The sequence below is a fragment of the Sphaerodactylus townsendi genome, linkage group LG07 (genome assembly GCF_021028975.2).
Source record: "Sphaerodactylus townsendi isolate TG3544 linkage group LG07, MPM_Stown_v2.3, whole genome shotgun sequence".
NCBI classification, from domain to species: Eukaryota; Metazoa; Chordata; class Lepidosauria; order Squamata; family Sphaerodactylidae; genus Sphaerodactylus; species Sphaerodactylus townsendi.
In genome coordinates, this window is record NC_059431.1 from 44,239,573 (window position 1) to 44,255,404 (window position 15,832).

At 41.5% G+C, this 15,832-nt stretch overlaps 1 protein-coding gene across 1 annotated transcript in view; it reads left to right on the forward strand.

The window, feature by feature from the left end:
- ADGRV1 (adhesion G protein-coupled receptor V1) overlaps positions 1–15,832 on the forward strand; it is a 301,407-nt gene that overhangs the window by 6,731 nt on the left and 278,844 nt on the right. Inside the window, exons 2-5 of the mRNA XM_048504356.1 lie at positions 10,322–10,506; positions 11,006–11,155; positions 12,104–12,199; positions 14,101–14,205. Of these exons, the coding sequence (XP_048360313.1) occupies positions 10,322–10,506; positions 11,006–11,155; positions 12,104–12,199; positions 14,101–14,205 (536 nt within the window). The remainder of the gene's footprint in view (positions 1–10,321; positions 10,507–11,005; positions 11,156–12,103; positions 12,200–14,100; positions 14,206–15,832) is intronic.

The window sequence follows — 15,832 nt, forward strand, 5'->3', positions numbered from 1 at the left end:
TTGGAAAATTGCACTGACAATTTTCTTTGCTTATAGTTTTCCCTTGAAAATTACTGATATCCCAGAAAGCTGGATGTCTGTGTGAGTACAGACCTCCATAAGAAGTGTATATGTTGAATTAGGGGGATTTGTTGTCATGTTCTTTAAGCAAAAAGCTAAGGGTCCCCAGACTTCCCTGGGACCCATTTGCAGTCCTGCAGGAAAGGGAGGTGGGGGGGGGATGACATCTGCCATTTTTTTGCCATGGGGGCCAGTGATGCAATTGTTAATGCGTGAGGGTGTCCTCTGCACAGGCCTCTCACTGCCTCCATGGCTTTTCTGACCCCTCCCCACCCCATCCAATTGGACTTGGCCTGGCCTAGCCTGGCCAAAAGGCAGCATTCTGGGCCAGCTGACCCCACAAGGGGGTGTGTGTTCCTCTCTGCACATCTGCCTTGGAGTCACCATGACTCTGCCAGCCTCATTTGACATAGTAACTTTTTTGCTCCCATCTCTCTCTCCATGCATAGTTTTTCGTGGTGGTTGTGTGGGGATTCTCCTTTTGTTTTATGCTGTAAAATTTTACTGTTCATGTCACAACTGTGTTGGGTGGTAGCAGCTTGGAGCTGGATCCATTTTGGAGGGAAAGCAACCAATGTGCCCATTTTACTGAGCCTCCAGGATCCTCTTACGGGATTTTGGGTGAAGGCTTATGGTAACATGGCCAGCTTGGGGGCTGTCCAGATGCCCTCATTCGAAGTGGCAGGGAAGACCACCCAATGACTGAAGTGCTTGAGGAATCCTTCAACCTACCTTCCTAAGGTATCTTTTCCTATCCAGCAGACAGCTGGAGTGATGTCATCAGCTGGCAGGTGGTTTGGTCAATCTTGGGATCAGTTGCTTCATGTTGTGCCAAGGCTCTGTAAATGAAGTTGTGACCATTTTCATTCCAGCAGTTTGTCCATATCATTGCATGTCTGTATGCTGCTGGTGGGTGCTTCACCAGTTTTCTGCCCTCCTCCCCCCTTAGCACTGGGACTTCAACTGTGCAGCGTGAGAAATTCTTGCACTCAGCAGTGCTCCTGGCAGCTTCTGTAAAGCTGAAACTGTAACAACAAGGGATTACCTAAATCTTGTCAAGTATGATGAGAGAGATCTGTCTGATTGAATTTGCCACACCTCCTTCCCTGGCTGGAAAAATTGACTTACCACTCTCCCTTGCTCTGCTCACTACAAGAACAACAACATTAGTAGATGTTGAGAGGACTGAAGTTTGTATATTTTACCTCCGACCCTTCTCTAATCATCCAGTTCATCAGTGAGGCCAGGTAACCTGTAGTAAGATCAGTAGTAAGCCATCAATCTTCCTGTGCTGCTACTCCTAATATGTGAGGTTCAGAGGCACATTGTTTCTGAGTGCAGTGGGTTCATTTAGTCATCATAGTTAATAACTGGTGATTAACCAATCCTACATGTATATGTCTAGTTCATTCTTAAAAGGCATTTAAAGCAGTGCCAATGTATCATGGATTCCATAAGAAAATTGTGAAGAAGTACTTTATTTCCTGAATCTACTTCCCATTAATTAAATTGATGCCTCAAGCTCTTTTTGTGGTAGAGGAAGTTCTCTCTTCACTTTCTCCATCCTGTATATAATAATGTCCATCATATTGCCTTTCCTAAACATGTATTTTCTAATAAGTTGAGAGCCCTTCAACATTCTTCTGCTACCTTATAGGGAAGGTGATTTAACCCTGATAATCTCAGTTGCTGTTTCCTGTTCCCTTTTCTGGTTTATGATATCCTTTCTGAGGCAGAGTCACCAGAACAGTACACAGCATTCACAAAGAATAGTACACAGTACTTCACCAAAGATTTATACATTATCATACTGACTGTATATTTTCAAATCAGGGGTATAGTGGTTAAGAGCAGTTAGACTCTCATCTGGAGAACCAGATTTGATTTTCCACTCTTCTGCATGAGCGGCAGACTCTTCTCTGGTGTACTGAATTTGTTTTCCTACAAGTGAAGCCTGCTGGATGACATTATGCTAGTCACAGTTCTCTCAGGATTCACTAAACCCCACCTAACTCAAAAGATGTCTGTAGTGGGGAGAGGAAGGGAAGAAATGTGTAAGCTCTCCTCCTCCTTCTCTTTGTCACCACAATCACATACTGAGTACATATTAAATACTGTATTTTCTTTGAGCTATAATATCCACTATGAATTTAAGATCCCGTTCTTGCCAGCTCATACTGCATTAACCCCCCCCCCCCATGTGCATCCATTTAACTCGTAGATTGAGCCTTGCTTTCTTTGACCATTTTGTTGGTTTGATCTGGAGAGATCCTCATGAAGTCTGCACTGGTCTTCCCTACTGTGAATAATTAAGTGTTGTCTGAAAAATGTGGCTATTTTACTGATTCCAATTTGTTTATCAAACAATTAAATAGTACTGGGATGATTTTTCACTTTTGAAATGCCCTGTGGCATATCTGGGAGTGTACCTGCTGTGGGGCTACCCACCCTGCTTGTAGTTCCCCATGGCTGCCCGACTCTTTCCTTCACTCGAGTCAGGGTCAGTGCGGGAAGCCGCAGCTGGTTCCCCACAAGCCTGGGGCTTTCCCAGGTTTTCCCATAAGCACTGAGCTCTTCTGCAGTCTCTTCCAGGCATGTGTGGACAGCCTCTGTTTCCTGCGTCCAGATTGGCTGAATCTTGCCCCATTCCCCCCACTCACTTTCAGTACTTAAAAAAAAAATTGAAACAGAGAGAAACGCCCTTTCCCCCTCCTGCAAACTCCTCGTGCGTGGGGGGGGGGAGGATTCTCTTGTTTTGGTGGGGCGGCCCAGAGCAGTGAGGCGGGAAAAATGGCCCTGATGTTGTTGCGGTGGAGGTCTTCACAGCAGGGAAGCCCCCCGAGCAACACAGGGGCATTCAAAAAGAACATCCATTTTGATGATTTTGGAAAGCCATGGAGCACAGCCAATGCTCCCTGGCAGCGCTGCAACAGTGTGGCAACACACTGCAGCATTGGGGGCAGTCAAGAACTCTCCATTGCATCGGGGCATTTCCCATGCTAACAGAGGAGCAATTTCGCTTAAAAAACCCAGCCCTGGTTCCAATATAGATCCCTAGGGAGTATTTCTTCCATTAAAGAATTTTCAACCCCTGCTTCCTTTTGTTGTTCCGATTGCTAATTTCATGCAATTATCTTGTTCTGATGACTGTTAAGTTTACTCAGGACCTTTTGGTGAAGGACTTTATCAAAAACCTTTTGGAACTCTATGCTTCCCTTTGCAGAAGTTATGCTGATTTTTTCTCCATAGGTTCTCTCTCTTTAACCTTAACAATTCTATCACTAATACTGACAGTGGTCTTCAGCTCCTAAGTTACACTGCTTTTTGCAAAGCAGCATTTAAGAGATGGGGTGGGATTGCTTCCTTCTCTCCTCTCCATCCTAAACTTCTGGTTTTGTTCATTTGTTCTTTTGGAGGAAGAAACTGATCATGTATTGTCGAAGGCTTTCACGGCCAGATTCAACTGGTTGTTGTGGGTTACTCTGTGTCTCATTATCATACTAAAGTCTCCACCTCCAAGTGTCAAAAATCTTCAATTCTGTAGTCACGTGATGTATGATATTACCTGAAGGGGGTTTAACCTGTGTGGCTATGGTCTGGTAGATCTTGTTCCTAACATTTCACCTGCATCTGCGGCTGGCATCTTCAGAGGTGTATCACAAAGGGAAGTCTTACACACTGTGTCCAGTGAGAAGGGAATGTTTTTAGTGGGGTATATATTGTCCATGTCCCAGGGTGAGGAACTAATCAGCAAGTGTTTGGGTGGAACTTGCTATGCAAAGGTGTGGTTGATAGTATTGTATTGCGGGTGGGGTTTTTCAATCCAGGGAGTGATTCACATTTGCATTTCCTGTAACAGCAACAGTCTTAGTGGATGCAAACCCTGTGTCTGGGTGGAGTCCATTGTCCATGAACCTAGCATGCCCTTGGCCTTTGATTCTGGTGTTTTAAATTACTGGTCGCCAAGTTTTGTTAATTCTCAGAGTCTCTTCCTTCTTGTTGAAGTTTTCTTGGTGCTTATGGATTTCAATGGCCTCCCTGTGTAGTCTGGCATAGTAACCTTCCCAGTTGTCCAGAATTTCAGTGCTTTCAATTAGAATGTTATGTCCAGTTTTGTTTAGAACATGTTTTGCTACTGCAGATTTTTCAGGATGGTTAAGCCTACAGTGTCTTTTGTGCTCCTTAATACGAGTCTGAATGCTACGTTTTGTGGTTTCAATGTAGACCTTTCCACAGCTGCAGGGTATGCGATAGACTCCTGCAGAAATGAGGGGGTCTCTCTTGTCCTTTGCTGAGAGTAGCATCTGCTGTATTTTTCTGGTAGGTTTGAAGATTGTTTGTAGGTTATGTTTTTTTAAATCAGTTTCCCTGTTTGATCTGTGATTCCCTTGAGGTACGGTAGAAATATTTTTCCTGTGGGCGGCTTTTTCTTCTCAGTCCTCTAGGTTTCTTTGGTCTTAAAGCTCTTTTGATTTCTGATCATGAAGTTTTTCATTCTTTCAGAAACAAATTGATGCTTCTTTTGTCTTGGTGATTCTCCTACCCCAGTTTGTCCCGGTGCAGCAGTTTGCTTGTCTCTGTATAAAGGAATGACAGCCATTCATTTAGACAAGAAGAAACAAAGGGATGCAGTCAAGGACACAGTTGGGTTCAGAAAGCAAAAAAAAACAAAATCCTGCTCCTTGCCTCCAATGTCTCTAACCCTGGAGAATCAAATTTGACCCTGATTTTGTTGATGATACTAGAGAACAACTGAACATTTGGAACTGGGTTTATGTGTATATACATATATATATATGGTTTGACAGATGTAGTACTTGCACAGTGTTAATTACATAGGTTGGAATTGTGACAAACAAGCATTGTACTTGCTCTGATCTACAGTGATAGATTTGGGTCAAGTTCCTGCGCAGCTGACAGAGTTGGCAAGAGCTCCACCAATCTTCCTACCATGGAATTCCCAAGCAGATCCTTGCCTTCCATGGTGCCAAGTGTGCCCTTACTTGGAAAGGTCATGGGGAGATGTCAAGAAGAGTTTGTACAGTTGTGTGTGTCCTTTGCTCACCAGTGGTCACACCTCCTAGCAGCCTGCCCATATTGTTGAGGGTACCCCAGTCCATCCCTGCTGGCGGTAGAGCCAGAGTAGAGGCTCTGAAGGGGGATGTTGTGTGAGGACCCACTGCTCCACTGTCAGGTTCTCCAGCAGCTTCTTAATGCACACCTGTCCATCCCTGACATTTCTTGCGACAGCCCTGATATTTCAGTCCCTCCAGGTGCCCCATCATCATCTACTGGCCCCGAGAACTCTGTGATGCCCTTTTAATTTGTACCAAGTCTGCACAAGGCCTAGTAGTAGATAGATGAACTTTTCCTCTCTTTGAACTGTTTGTTTATTGAGTAAGCAATCCTGATAGGCATTTTTTTGTGGTGTTTACTATATAGGTGGGACCCTTACTTCCATCTTTGAAGCCACCTGGCCTGGAAGATTGTTGTATTTATTTCTTGGCAATAGGAAGGGCCTGAAGTTTGAATTATTTCCTGAATTATAAGCTCTTAAAGGGGAGTCACAGCTCTTTAAGACTTCAAGGATGCTGCAGGTACATCAGGCATTCTGATAAGCGATCAATTAGACTCTTTCTCCATTTCTAAGAGATAAGGATGCCAGCTATGTTTAGGTTTATTGTAATATGTCAGGTGGATGGCTTTGAGTGGAAAAGTGTTGTTTCCACTAGAGTGAACTGTTGCCCTAAGGTTACTCTGTGTCTCATTATCATACTAAAGTCTCCACCTCCAAGTGTCAAAAATCTTCAATTCTGTAGTCACGTGATGTATGATATTACCTGAAGGGGGTTTAACCTGTACTTCCATGTGAAAAAGTTGTGCCAAAGAAGAGTGGCATTTGTACCCACGTATATCCCCTGGCCTGTGAATGTGTCTTTGCTTCTGTCTTTCATTGGAGCCTATTTACACTGCGGCTAAAATAAAATTTTCATTATACCTCTTGCTCTCTGGTGTCTTTAATTGGGTCTGCATGCAATGCCAGAGTCTGAACCTGAACTCACAAAGTGTGAGGACACACTCACACACTGGAATGTGGAGGTGGAGCAAGTCACCTTGGGAAGCCTAAAAACCCCTGTTCCCAGAATGGATACGAGGCACCAGAAGGAGATCTCATAGACAGGGAGTCATCTGTGAGCACAAGAGGTAAAGGGGAGCATTAGGGGGACTGGGCCACAGGAACCCAAACTCCTTTGACTGTTTTGAACTCAGTGCCCTCTGTCTGCAGTCTCTGGCAAAGCTGCCCTGAGATAGTGCCCCCTTCTGCCTGTCCTGCCTTTGCTAGGAATGCTACTCATCTAGCTCCTGCACTGTGTTTGGGTGGCACTGCAACAGTTGAGAAGGTGTTGTGCTTGGTGATACCAGGCATGCATCAACCTGCCTGGAGTGTTTCTGCCTGGACAGGACAGCCATCCAAGCCCATGTAAAGTGCTCACCAGCTCTCCAGGGCCAAGCTCCTGCCCCATTCCTGTCCTAGAGAAGGTAATGTTCTCCCTTAGATTCCTGGCTACTGGATCCTTCCAAGGGATCATGATAGAAGTCTTGGAGGTATCCTCCTAGTCCTTGGTGAGCTAAAGCCCTCACAACTTTCATGATGTCATTCTAGGCCACCTATAGGAGCATGCATGTTTCCCCATGGAAGAGACAGAGCTGTCACCCATCTAGGGAGGATTTGAAGCAGTTGCAGGCTTCTAGAACATAGTGGGTGATGTGGACAGCATCTGTATTTCCCTCATAGCTCCTGGGAGGAGCCAAAGTTATACCAAAACCACCATAACTTCTATAGTTTCATTGTTCAGATAACGTGCGATCATTAGGGAATTTTATGGACCTTGTGGCTGAGTTTCAGGGCAGCATCCATGATGTTCAGATCTTTGCAGCATCAGACCCTAATTGCCTGTTGGCCTCTTGGGCACAGGGCAAAGAATGGCTTCTGTGTCAGTTGTCTGGATAAAGGGGCAGAGTCCTGGGGAGGGGCCTACAGTCCTGATGGGTGTCATTCCATCCATGCCAGATGATTGCTTTTCCCTTATTTGCTGATGAGCTGCCAAGGTGAGCTGCCAAGTCGTGCAGTGTATACTCAAGCTCACACATGGTCATTGAATGGGCATTTGGCCAACTGAAGATGCAGTTCCACTGCCTCTACCATATGGGAGGGTGGCAGCCCATGCAGCCCCTGGTGGTTGCCAAGCTCTTTGCCATCTGTGGTATGTTCCAAAACATTGCCATCTGCAAATGGCTGCTGGTGCCTCATGGGAAACTGCTGGGAGGTTTCTTGGGTGAGGGGCTAGGGTTAGGCAATGGCGAGGCAGGATGTCAGAGGCCACGCTGAATGCAAGCAGATAGGGGAATAAAGTTTAATTGTTTCTGATAACAGAGACCTTACAGAATATTCTGTTAAAATCAAACTGAAAATCTGTGTATTTAATGCTATTATGTCTGAATCAAAGTTTAATCTGGTTAATTGCCAGAACTTGTTTTGGATGACATGGTTTAGCTCTGGATTGTGTGACATGCTGAAAAAAGTCCAATCATAATGAGATAGCATGCCTGCTATCTGGTCAAAGGAGACATAAAATAGCCTAAGAAATATGTTTTCTTTTCTCATTGTGAGATAAACCCTATCAAGGGACCCAGCTGCAAAATTAGAAGCATCTTACATCCTCTCTCAGAATTGTTGTATCAACTTAATTTATATCTTAATATCTTTTTTGAATCACTTGAAGGCAAACAGTTCATTCAAAGAGGAGAGAGAATTATTATTTTCATTGTAAAAACATAATTGGACCTACCTGGTAAGGGAAATAATTTACACACTAAACCATTTTCTGATATCTTGAGATACTTAGAAGGCATTTTTCTGTTAGTCCAGATCTTAATTTTAAAATACTATCTGTAATTGTTTAAAAAGTTGATTTCATATATTTTGCACGTTTTGCAAAACAACAAAAAAGAACTCCCACCCCCACCCCACGGCAAACATTGTTCAAATAAATGTAATGGGGAGGAATTCTTGGTAGCTGAATAATTGATGATGTGATTATGAGACTTCTCTAGTTCCACAAGAGTAACCTTATCAGTTTAGAATGCCCCATAACAGAGGTAATAGAATTCAAGTAATTCTAAACGCCTTAACTTTGCTCTGTAAGGATCATATTTTCAGGATTATTTACTTGAGGTGCACACCGTGGGAAGATACTTGCTTAGTCTAAGACGATGTAACAGCTGAAGCTAAAAGGTCAACGACACCCTTAGTTCATTATAGATTATGCCTGAATTTGCAGACAGAGTAATTGCCTCAGAGTTTACAAAGGCTGCATGGTTCACATTCAAGTTGTAGTTCAATACCCAAGATAACATTTGTGTTCTAGGGATGTGGCTAACATACATTCCAGTAGAAATCACTTGGCAAGATAGCAGTACAGTTCATTTGTATAATAATGTTACAAGCTGAGAACCTTTAATTTCACTGAATATGTCAACAGGTATTGTGAGCCCCCCCCCCCTTTTAAAGAGTGTTGTATGCTTGGTTAGGGAGCCCCATTGCCCAGAGTGCTAAGTTGCAGTACTGCGGCCAAAGCTCTGCTTAAGATCTAAGTGATCTCAACAGAAGTCAGTTTCAGGTAGCCAAGGGTGACTCAGTCTTCCACCTTGCCGAAGGTAGTAAAGTGAGTCCCCATCTTGCTGGTGGTCAAGTATAGATGACTGGGGAAGGCAATGGCAAACCACCCCATAAACATAGGCCATAGTGCAGTGGTTACTCTGAAGATGTTTGCCCCACAGTGGGGTTTTGCTGCATTTTTTTGTTTACACTTGAGCAAGTGTCCTGCTGATTCCTTCCGAACTGAGTTGCCATTTTGTCCATCTTCCTCTTCCTGGTTGTTTCTGCAACTTCTGTTTGGGGAGGTTGCCTATTTGGGGAGGTTGGGGGGAGGGGGGCTGTTTCAGTGATAGACCTACAGTGTTAAAATTTTTAAAAGCACCACTGGTCCTCCTGAAATGCCGGCCCAAGCAATGAGCAAAACAGCTTCTTTGTGGGCAGAGGAAAGTGGGGAGAAGTTGGAAAACTCAAAGGAAGCTGAATGCACACTGGTCTCTTTTACTCTCTTTTTGCAAAGGGAGACAAAAAGTTGCTCTTTCATAAGAGGGGGAAATGTGTGCATAGTTGAAAATCCAGCCTGAAGGGATTGTACATGAAGGAGATCAATTGTGTATAAATGGCCAGTGTCTGCCTAGTAAACATTGTGATGTGTTGTCGTCACCCTATGGACCAATAATTGCATAGGGTCCAAAGATTTATCTTTACCTTTTTAATTCTTGGTAAGGGTCTGAAGAGTTGGACAATTCTGACAGAAAACTGGCCACTTAAGGGCAGGGGATCTAACCATTAGTATTAGTCTCGATGGCACTTTGCGCTCTTGTGTTGTCTGGGACTTCATATTGTTTCATGGCTTGGGCTGACCAAAGAAAAGAGCTATCCATATTAATTTTTAGTGTCTGTTGCTGTAGGAAAATGTACACAGTTTGTTTCCTCTCTGTCTCAGACACATTTAAGTTCATTGCAGATATCGGAAGTTTCTACAGGCAGTTCTGTGAAGGGAGATCCATAAAGTTCCAACCCCATTTTTCTCAACATGCTTTAAGATACTGATGGCAGTTAAACTTTTGTTTCAAAAATATGGTCTCTGCTATTTCGGTGTGTTTCCTAATGGCTTGTGACTGGCCCATTCTGTGCACTTATTGTGGTGAATCGTATGCAAGATTCTCTGCTTGAACATATTATATTGTTGTGAATTTATGGTGTTTTTCACTGATGGATTTTATGAAGTTCCCTTTTACTGTTGGTTTTAAGAGAACCAAACCCCAAATGGCATATTCAGCACATCTCAAATAAGAGATTAGTCAAGAAGTCTCAGATGATAGTGACAGGCCTAGGGAAGCTGAGAAAAACCTGCCCCACGCAATATGCAAAGATGACTTTAGTGTAGAATCTCAACAACCATGTTGCCTGGACATGGCACTGTATGAATAGATGAGGTATAAAATCATTTGGTACAGGCATTGCAAAACATACACCTATTTCTACTTGAAAAAGAATAAAATATTCAGGAAGTATTTATTATTTATCATAGAAATATAGGCTGTGCACCATCTCTAATATTTTCTGATCATATTCATATTTTAGTTTTCTTTCTTTTTCTAGGGATGCCCTCTGCCTATTCATTAGTTTCACTTTTTTTGGCATTATCCATCAGTTTTACCTTTGGAGAAACAGAAGTAAAGTTTGTTGGACAAACTGAATTTGTGGTGAATGAGACAAGCACAACAGTTATACGACTTGTTATTGAGCGTATAGGACAACCAGTGAACATCACAGCGATTGTATCAGTAAGAAAAACTGTTTTTTCTGCATGGTTGGTGGAATAAAGGGGAAGGGCTCTGGCAGAGCATTTGTTTGGCATGCAAAAGGTCCCAGGTTCAGTCCTTACAACCTCCACTTGATTGGACCAAGCAGTAAGTGATGAGAAAGACCACTGCCTGAGACACTAAAGAGCAGCTGCCCGTCTGAGTAGACAATACTGACCTAAGTGAACCAAAGGTCTCATTCAGTATAGAGTGGCTTCATATGTGAAGACCCTTTAAATCAGCACTGGTCAAATAAATGTTTTTTGAGGGGAGAGGGCCCATAAACATTCATTTGTTCTTGACAGACTGAGACCAAAATTACTTTTTCATAGACTAACCAAAAATCTTCACAATTTAAGATTGCAATGATAAAAGTTCTTATTACAATAACAGTATTGGACATACATATTAGTGGAACTGTTATTTAAAGTTTTATATAATGATGTTTCTGGTTTAATGAGTACTTATGTGTATATTTTAGATTCACGGTGAAAATACAGGAGACTTTTTTGATACATATGCAGCAGCATATATAACTGAAACAGAAACAAATCGAACAGTGTATATATCTGTGTGTGATGATGATCTTCCAGAGGCTGATGAGACTTTTACATTTTATTTGACATTACAGGTAGGTACTAATTTTTTACATAAAGGCTCAGTGGCACATGTTTTTCTTACAATAAGTCCTTGGTTCAATTTCTGGCATTTCTAGAGAAAAGATCTTAATTTGCAGCTCTTCTCTTCCTAAGTCAGGAGAGCCACTGACAGAGTACCTAGTATTAATTCAGGCAGACAAATGGTTAAAGGCAGCTTCATAGATGGATCTAATTACATTAAAATATGTACCTGATTTTTGGACATATGTTCTTCTTCATGTTTCGGTTCCCAAACAAATATTTGAGCATTTTGCTTAAAGCTTTTGAACCTTTGGTTTTCTTCAAGCTATCATTCTAATTTTAAAAGAGAAGACAGAAGCATAGCCAAAGAGAACTGGTACACCAGGCAGCAAGTATTCTCCCCTTTGATGTGAAATGCTTCCTTACTGAAGTCCATATAACAGAAGTTTTAAATTTTTTAAAAAAATCTTTAATGAATCTTCAAAATGGTTTCTTGATGTCCATGTAATCTCCATGGATTATATTACTAAATAAGTTGTTTAAATGCTTATAAAATTTATAAAAGTTCATCTTAGAGCCTTCAGTGAAAAGATCTTCATTTTTTTTGTTGGGAATGAAAGAGAATGAATGCTTCTTATCTAGTTTCTTAACGCTATGGTATCAATAATATTGTCAAGCTATGATTAATGATCTCCAAGGTTTGAGTCAAACACTGTTGTTTGTGCAGACTTAAGTCTATAGAATTTGTGCTGCATGAAAAAAATTGTTTTTGGAGCATTGGAATGTGTCATTAAGAAAGATTCATTTACTCTGAAAATAACCACCGTGTTGAACACAAGACCTTATTGAAAACACGAATGCATGGTTTTGTGTGTGTGTGTGTGTGTGTGCTTGTATAGACCATGTCATTTACAATATACACTTCCAATTTTGCATATTGTATGCTTGGTCTGTTTCAGAAGCCATTTCCAGGAGTAAAGCTTGGATCACCCAGAACTGTAACAGTAATAATTTTATCAAATGACAATGCTTTTGGGATTATTTCTTTCAGTATGGTATGATTTTTGTTTTCTATACTTTTAATCCTTGACATGGAATACCAGGGAGATACATCTGATGAATAATTTAGATGAGAAAAATAATCTGGTGAAAAAACAGGGTAAAATTATTGGGAAGACCCTGGTTAAATTCTAAGCTCAGACATAAATGACATGCATGGCTTTAGATGTACCACTGTCTTTCGTCCCACCCCACCCATCCCCATATCCTGCATTATAAAGAATGTCCCTTTCCAGCAAAGGGTTTGAGACTGTTCAGCAGCATCAAGATACCTTAGAAAAGCCCATGATGCTGCTGTTTAATTTAGAATTTCACCCCCCAAGGATGTAAGAATATAGAATCAAAGATTTTTCTGCCCCCCCCCCCCCCCCCCAGTAGTCTGTTGTGGTTCAACAGATCTTCTTGGACTCGTTTGGATTGTAGTATCAAAGAAGTTGAGTCAAAGGCAACCAGGGTGTGTAATAGGTGTGTGTGGGAGGGGGGGGGGGGTCATTGAAGGGTTTTTTTAAAGGTCCCAAGCAAATTGAAATAGCTGATCAAGTTTTCACCAGCTTGGGATATAAGACTTAGAAGATGGAGAAGATAACATTCTTGTTCTGATCACTAGACAATATAAATATTATTATTAACATAACGTAATAAAGTGATTTGGTTCTTGTATTAGTATTACAGAGAACAGCAAATTTTACCACACAGAGATCTGGTTCCTGAAAAGCAGGCAGGCGGGCCACCTGCTGACCCCTTTTCTCATATAACCAATCCCCTTACTCCCCAATCAGGTTAATTTCTAGCACATGTTAGGTAGCCTTGGTATTCAGGTAGTCTTGGTTTCAGGAAAATATCAATAGTTGATACTAGATCATATGGTGTAGCTTCCAGAGGCTTTAAGGTTAGGCTTGGGGAAATGGGAGCTACTAAAATGATTTTTGGCAAACTTATAGGGTCTTTAGTCTTATTAAAAATTGCCCCAGCAGAGGGGTGAATCCAGTGGCATGCAGCCATGGCCCCCTTGGTGCTGGAATGCCGTACTGGAATGTGGCACCAGCATCCCAGCACCCCTGCCCCTGCTGCCAGTGTAGTGAGGGTGGGGATATGGCTGAGGAGGAGCTGATACACTATGCCAGTGGGCTGGAATTGAGATTTATCCTACCCTTTTGGGTAGTGTAAGTCAATGAAGTCCAATGGGGGCTTCTCACTGATGGAGAAGCTTTCTGCTTTTGCAGCCTCCCCATACCACCGGGAAGCCCCTTTGGGAGTGGGGCTGCATGGACCTGTGGATGGGACTGCCCAACAAAGCCAAATAACTACCTTGGCTGTTTAAACAGGGAGCAAAATCAGAATTTGTATATTGATGTAAGCAGTAAAGAGTTATAAAGTCATTGTGTTCTACTGTATTTTGCTTAAGGCAATTCACAACAATTGATAGTTATGTGAGCGCTATTATTATTAGATATTAAAAGGAACTGTTCTAATTTCTGGAATTCAACCAGAATACTGATAATTTCAAGTAATTTCAAATAATGTATGTTGTTCCTACTTATCAAACACTTAAAATGAATTTATTTTTTAATTTGTAGTGAGTTTTCTTGACATAATTTGATAACCAAAACATCTGTTTTGATAGGTTTAAGAACCTCTATAAATGTTTAGTGACACAAATTCTTTTACCTTGTTTATAGTGGTCATACTTGTTAGCGAGGGAACAGATTTAATATTTATGTCTTTTGGTGTTTTAATTAGCAAAACAAATTGGTTACTTAGAAATTGAATATTATAAATAGGCCCGTTCACAGATGTGATTAACTCTTAGGGAGTCTGATAATGCTATGGTAACAGTTTCTTCAAGGGATATTTCATTGGCTCCTGATATTACTTTTAACTTTTCTCTCTCTTTTAGCCTGCCTTAATCACACTGAATGAGCCCAGGGGTAGGAATGAATCTGTGCCTCTTACTTTGATTAGGGAGAAGGGAACTTATGGAACTGTGACTGTAATTTATGAGGTAAGTTTGTCCAACTACTTCCTTTCATAAACATATGATTAGATACTGGCTGTCTGGATCTTTTTCAGTCTGTCTTCACGCCTGATTTTGGAAGAGACACTGGTCTGATTGCTATAGTACATGTTCTGTGAAGTAGACTGGGGAACTTTACCTCATTTGGTTCTTTTGGCTATCATCAGCTTTTGATAACATCAGTCTTGGTATTCTTCTTGACTGCCTTGCCAGGATGGTTTTAAGTAGCATTGCTTTGCTGTGATTCTGATCCTTCCTGGAAGACAGGTTGTGGAGGTTTATGCACTGGACAACTGTTCTATCCTTTGTCCTGTAATTGATGGTTGCTACCATACCATCTCTTGTTCCTTACCGTTTGACTGCTACATGAAGGAACTGTTTTAATTTGTCTGGAGATGTCATCAATGGTCAGATGATACTAAACTCTGTCTCCACTTTCCATCTGGAGGGGTGGCTGAAACTCTGAGCCAGTGCTTGGATTTAATGAGAGCTTGGGTGGGTTTGAATAAACTGAAACTTAACCAATCTAGGTAGAAACAGTATTGGTCAGGGATCGTGGATTAGGTGTTTTGCCAGGTTTAGATAAGATGCATTCTTCCGCCATTGGACATAGAGTGGGTGGCAGTATGTGAAAAAACTTTTTGGTGACAGCGCCAAAATTATGCATCATCCTAGTTAAGGAAGCAGGCATGCCTCTTTCACTATTATTATTCAGGATAGAAGTCTAGACTATTCTAGACTGGGCTCCTTTAAACTTTCACAGTATATTAAATCCATAATGGATACATCATTTTTCATGATAGCAGAATAGCAAAAGGAGGATATAAGTAATTAAATAAACAAGTAACACTGAAAAATAGAGTTATGTAAAATAATAATTCTCATAATTACCATTGTCTGGGGTTGCATATCTACCTAATTTGCACAATGCACTTTTCAAAGGGTCTTTAGTCCACATATAATTTCCTTCAGTCTACATTAGTGAGGATTCTTGAATCTGTTTTGAAGGTTCTCTATTTGCTGTGAAACCAAAATGCAAAAGAATTAATTTCAAAGAAGCATGTGATTATTTAGTATATGTGAGTGGAAGGTGGCTATTGGCAATTTGTGAGCAAGACATAAAACATAAACTGATGAAGTGGGAGATGGAATAAACCATGAAACAAGCACGAAAATCAGGGGGCTCGTCTATCAAATATTTGTAGCCTTCACATTCATGGTGTTTTACAATTGTTTGTGTCGACTCATGTGTAAAGGATTGTTTTTGTCACAACGCTGATTGTTATTGAAAGCACATTATAATAAAAGTATGCACATGCAGTTGGCACTCATAAGTTTATATACAGAAATCATAGCCCAGTTATGGAATTTCATTTTGTTGGCCTTACAGATACTACCAGTTACAAACGTAGGATCTGTGCTGGACGCATGGCCCATTACGCATGGAACACTTACGTCGAGCCTGTTCTCTGTGCAGTGGGCTCATAGTGGGCTGTCCTCACATTTCTCTGGTAGTGCAGGAAAAGAACTGAAGGGGAATGACTCTCAACAGAAACATCAGGAAAAATCTTCCTGCCTCCCTATTGGAAGGGTTGGAAATAGCCCGCCTTCAATA